The following is a 6,000-nucleotide window of genomic DNA, read 5'->3' on the forward strand; positions in this document are numbered from 1 at the left end:
GGGTTTAGGGATGGGCTGCGGCTGGGCAGTTACGAGAGAGGGCATCGAATGCCTCTGGGATGCATCGGCCCCTCCAGTGTGCTCCAACACTCCTCTCCGCTGCGTGTGGCTGCTGCGGCAGGAGTAGGATGGGCTTTACGGCACTGCTTTTGCCTGGGACGGAGTTAGTTTGCTCCACAGCAGCCCAAATGGTGCCCTGTTTTGGATCCGTGACCAAAACAGTCCTGATAACACAACGCAGTTTTAGCTGTCGATGAACAGGGCTTGCACAGCAGCAAGGCCTTCTCTGCCTCTCATGCTGACCCACCAGCAACTAGCCTGGGGGTGGGCAAGAAGCTGGGAGAGGACACAGACGGGACAGCTGACCCCAACTGACCAAAGGGATATCCCACACCATAGGACGTCGTGCTCAGCAATAAAAGTTGGGGAAAAATAGAGCAAGGTGTTGGGGGAAGGTCTGTTGAAGGCTTTCGCGTTTGTCCTTCCAAGTGACTGTTATGAGTGATGGAGCCCTGAACATAATGAGTAGCAAAAGGTGCAGTTGCTCTAAATTTTGGCATCTGTTGTCATCTCAGTTGGACAAAGGAATTTCCCAACAACCTCCAAGGAGATGCCCCTAGCTGTTGCCCCGTCTCTCAGAGTTGCTCCCTTAGAGCTTGCGGTTACCTGCACGTACCCTGGACCAACTCAGTACCTCCCATGTCACCAGGTGTTTGTGTCTGAGCAGCTCACCACTGCCCTCCACCTCCAGTCATTAGCAGCAGAGCCCAGACAAGGAGCTCCCACCAGGGCGGCTGTGTTGTGCACACCTGAGCTGAGGCAAGAGGAATCCCACCTCCTTTGATGTATATGTAGTGTGCATGGGAGGGAACCGAGTCCCCTCCTGTCCCCAGGACTGAAAACACCAGAGGAGGTGCCTCAATTGACTCAGCTGAATCCCTTCCCTCCTCAGGGGTAAAGGAGATCCCTCCCTGGCACTGTCTGGTTGTCCTGCCTAACGATGGGACAAGGCAAGACAATTCTCATGCCCAGCTGCTTTCCTGGAAGGAGAAATGACACTGCTGGAAAGAAGCCTTTGACCCCGGCTGAGGAAGGGAACATCAGTGATTCCTTCTGCAAAAGGAGCAAGGAGACAATTCTGAGAGAATGAGGTAACTTCAGAAGGCAGCCACCCAGCAACCAAGAAAAACAAGAAATCAAGAGACCACCAACCAGAATGAAGCAATTGCACTTGGGCATTGGGTGATGGGCGGTATTTTCTGGGGAATCTGTCTGTAAGGGTATAATTGGGGTGTGCAATCTGCAGTAGGGGTCCCTCCCTGGAGGCAACAGCTTGAGGTGCTCTGCGTGTCGGGTAAATAAACCACCGAGTTACTCAGCAGACTGGCGACTCATCTTCTGTGAGCGGAAACCTGGGGCTGAGCCCTGTTGGGGTGGCACACACAAATTCCTACCACAGTCTCACTGGCAGCCGCGTAATTCCTGAAACAACAAGCCAGAGGCTTCTCCTGCCCTAACACCTACTCAAACACAGATGACATTACAAGCAGCTGCACAAGCCAGGTCCTGCTCCTGCCCTCAGGCAGGCACCTCTTCAGGCACATGGGACAGCACAAGCACATGAAAAAGCCAGGTGTGACCTTCTACACTATCACCTACTCGCCCAGCTGTGGCAGCACAAGCAGCTGCACAAGCCAGGGCCTTCTCCTGCCTTAAATCCTGCTCAGCCACCAGTGACCTCACAAGCACCTGCACAGCAGGAGCACCCTTACTGCCAACCCCCAAGATTTTGCCCCTCCATCTCCCTCTCCATTTCTGTCTCCCACTTGCCCAGGCTCTCCCCTCTCCCAGGCACCTTTCTCACCTGCTCCATGACATCCCAACATCTCCAGCTGTCGCTGTGTTTGTCTGGCAGATGGTACCTCAGAAGCATTGTCCCAGCCACATCACCTGCATCTCCTTCTGCTCTCATCAGTACTGCGCCAGCTGTCTGATGAGCTTTTGCACCTCATGCACCCTCTCATCCTGCCTCTCTTCTGCTCTTAAACCTGCAAGAGAAGTGACAGCCAGGCGGTGCCCCCTCTGTGGCATCTTACCAGCACCTGCCTGAGATGCACAGCTGGTGGGAACTGTCACCATCAGCCCCAGCATGGCGGGAAGTCTTCTCTTGGCACAGCAAGAGCTCTGGCCGTGCTTGGTGCGTACCGTGCTTCCTGAAGGAGAACCACAGCACTCAGTGCCTCCTGGGAAGAGCTGATTTGAAGGCAGCTTTGCCGCAGGTCCCCAGGCCGCTCCAGGGGTTCTTCCTCTCCCCCGGCTCAGCCACAGGTCCCACATCTGGCTCCTTCCAGCAGGATTTTGCAGAGCCTGTTCCAGCTGTGAGCACCGGGCCAAGGGCTCAGGGCACAAACAGCCCCCACCCCCCAAGGCCCAGCCCACAATGCGACTCTGTCCCCAAACTACTACACCTGCCAAACAGGCTCTCCCGCTACCGCAATGATCTTCCCTTTTAAGAAGAGCTTACTTAGTCGCACACAATGAGAGGGCGATTTGGGCTTCAGCCCCAGAACAAAAGAATTCCCATTACAGAATCTCAGCCAACACCTCCAGGAGCCTCTTGTCAGCGACCCACAAACACTGTGTTGCAAAGAAAGATGACAGCTAATACAAAGTATCTTTTCCTCCACAAATCTTTGTTTCCCTCCTACCCTCAGACTAAACCAGTAATAATCAGACGATTATACTGTCATTACCACCGGTCTGAAACCCCTCCAAACCATCACTCACAGATGTCAACATGGACATCTCTGCCTGACAAGAGACGACCGGCCCCAAAACTGGATCTTAGGGTGTCCTGGCTCTACTGAAGCCAAACCATTTAGAATAAGGATACAAACAAGTTTCAGAGAAAGCAGCATAGTTAGTGAAAGAGGTGAGAAATGTGATGTGTCTCAGCCACCCCTAATTTCACAGGAAGTTTCAAGAGTTTTTGTTTTTTTTTTCTTTTTTAATCACTGCCCAGCACAAGTGAAAAAGCACACACCCACTCTTTCAAGGAGAACAGAAAACTACAAGAGTAGGACTGTCAAGATCTGAGCAGCTCAACCACTGCCACAGCATTTTCTGTCCCTATGAGCAGTCGTGCCCCATTCTGAGTGTCCTGGTTTGAGGTAAAACAGAACCAATTTTGTTTAGTTACTTCGCTTCTTAGCTGGGCCTCTTCTAACTCCTGAAGTTAACTGCATATTGTGCAGACAGTGTTCACTCTCTCAGAATGATAAGGCCAATTGTTTATAGCTGATGCCCAGGCATGGGATGCAGAGAGGCTCCTGCTTATACTTATTGCTATAACCCCCACGGCCAACCAACTTTGTTATTTGCCCCGTCGGAGGGTCAGAAGCAGAAAAGCACAGTCGGGTCCCATCTGTAGGGAGGAGCGGACAGGACAGGTGACCCAAAACTGATCAACAGGGTATTCCATCCCACTACCTCATGCTCAGTATAAAAGGTGAGGGATCAAAGGGTCACGGGCTCTTCCTTCAATGGCCGACGTCTGAGGAGGACTCTGTTCGTCTGCCTGTGATCCCCATCCGTAATCCATTTCCGGAATCCAGTTCCCGTCCGTCACTGAGTCCAGCCTGGGACTGCCCCAGTGCCAGCCGGTGTTGCGATTGCCATCTCGGGAGCTTGATACGGTTTTGTATATATTTTTCATTATTTCTTTTTATTTTATTATTAATATTTCATTAAAGTAGTTTAGTTCCTTCTAAACTCATAAGTCTCTTTCCTCCTCTGCCTCTCTCTTTGAAGAGGGGTAGAGGGGAGCATCTGTCGGTCCCATCTTGGGTTCCCCAGGTCACCAGTAGTGGATTAAGGCCTAAACCACGACATTGAGCCACTCAGAAAGCGCCCACAAGGACCATCTCACTCACCGCCTTAATCACATCACTCCGATCTTCAAAAAAGGCAAGAAGGAGGACCCAGGGAAATACAGACCAGTTAGTCTCACCTCTGTCCCTGGGAAAGTAATGGAGCGACTCATTCTGGATGTCATCTCCAAACACGTTGAGGAACAGCAAGTTATTGGAAGTGGTCAACATGGATTTACCAAGGGTAAATCATGCTTGGCCAATCTGATAGCTTTCTATGATGTTATAACTGGTTGGCTGGATGAGGGGAGAGTCGTAGATGTCATCTACCTTGACTTTAGCAAGGCTTTTGACACTGTCTCCCATGACATCCTCATTAGGAAGCTGAGGAAGTATGGGCTAGATGAGGTGACAGCGAGGTGGATCGAGAGTTGGCTGCGGGACAGAACTCAGAGGGTTGTGATCAGCGGCACAGAGTCTAGTTGGAGGCCTGTAACCAGTGGTGTCCCCCAGGGGTCAATACTGGGTCCAATTTTGTTTAATATATTTATTAATGACCTGGATGAGGGGACAGAGTGTATCCTCAGCAAGTTTGCTGATGATACCAAACTGGGTGGGGAGGCTGACACCCCAGAGGGCCGTGCTGCCATCCAGCGTGACCTGGACAGGCTGGAGAGCTGGGCAGAGAAGAACCTAATGAGGTTCAACAAAAGCAAGTGCAAGGTCCTGCACCTGGGGAGGAAGAATGTAAAGCACCAGTATAGGTTAGGGGCGGACCTGCTGGGAAGTAGCTCTGAGGAGAAGGATCTGGGGGTCATGGTAGACAGTAAATTATCCATGACCCAGCAATGTGCCCTTGTTGCCAAAAAGGCCAATGGAATCCTGGGCTGCATAGGGAAGAGTGTGGCCAGTAGGTCAAGGAGGTCATTCTCCCCCTCTGCTCTGCACTGGTGAGGCCACAACTGGAATACTGTGTCCAGTTTTGGGCTCCCCAGTTCAAGAGGGACAGGGAACTGCTGGAGCGAGTCCAGCGAAGGGCAACTAAGATGATGAAGGGATTGGAGCATCTCCCATATGAGGAAAGGCTGAGAGAGCTGGGACTCTTTAGCCTGGAGAAGAGAAGGCTGAGGGGAGACCTTATTATGCCATAGAGTATCTAAAGGGTGGGTTGAAGGAGGATGGAGCCAGGCTCTTTTCAATGGTTCCAAGTAACAGGACGAGGGGCAATGGGCACAAGTTAGAACACAGGAAGTTCCGTTCAAATACACGGAAACACTTCTTTACTGTGAGGGTGACAGAGCACTGGCCCAGGCTGCCCAGGGAGGTTGTGGAGTCCCCTTCCCTGGAGATTTTCGAGACCCACCTGGATGCAGTCCTGAGTCAAGTGCTCTGGGCAATCTTGCTTTAGCAGGGGAGTTGGACTAGATGATCTCTAGAGGTCCCTTCCAACTCTGAAAACTCCGTGATTCCAATACAGAATTGCACAGGCATGAAAAATACCCCGTGATTCAACTTGTAGACACTGCAGTTAATCTAGTGAAGAGTTTTGTCTGATTTCTCTTCGCTAGACTTGAGAGTAACTTTCTGCAATAAAATGAGACCGCCTTCAGAGTTTAGGAAATCAGTCAAACAAATTATTTAAGTTGAGGTCACTCGGCTATCTTTTGTAAACAAACCTGTGACTTCACCTTCAGTGATGAGTGTCTACTCATCATGAGGGTTTAAGGGAGTGGTCAGAACAACACTGCATGTACGTGTCACTGAGCAGATTACTGTGCAGTGCGATGTTTGGCATCATAAGCACATACCAATATCTGAAGAATAAAAGGTGTGGAGTTGAGATCGTGGCTAGATTACAAAAATGCATATTTGTTCTATTAAGAAAGAATGCTGCATGACATTGGCACCTTTCTTATGGACTGGGGATGTTCACTATCTATCCCTTGAGTGTCTACAGCCCCTGTTCCAAAGTTTGTTTCCCGGGAAAGAAGTACCTCCTGAATTTGTGATTTCATCCCCAAATTTTGAGAATTTTTGAATGGTGGATCACATCATCTGAATAGTGGATCACATTTTAATCTTCATTGAATGAAAAAGAAGTGAATTGTACCACCATTGAAATATACAGCTA

General features: G+C 50.4%; 1 protein-coding gene across 1 annotated transcript in view; it reads right to left on the reverse strand.

Moving 5' to 3' along the window:
• The window catches only part of LOC309684918 (uncharacterized protein), a gene marked incomplete at both ends in the record, with an annotated part of 95,188 nt that extends 89,524 nt beyond the window's left edge, over window positions 1-5,664 (reverse strand). The window contains one exon of the mRNA XM_082500752.1: window positions 5,624-5,664. Coding sequence (XP_082356878.1) covers window positions 5,624-5,664 — 41 coding nt within the window. The remainder of the gene's footprint in view (window positions 1-5,623) is intronic.
• Window positions 5,665-6,000: the final 336 nt, after the last annotated feature.

Source organism: Vanellus vanellus, assembly GCF_965231255.1.
Source record: "Vanellus vanellus genome assembly, contig: HAP1_SCAFFOLD_260, whole genome shotgun sequence".
Lineage (NCBI taxonomy): Eukaryota > Metazoa > Chordata > Aves > Charadriiformes > Charadriidae > Vanellus > Vanellus vanellus.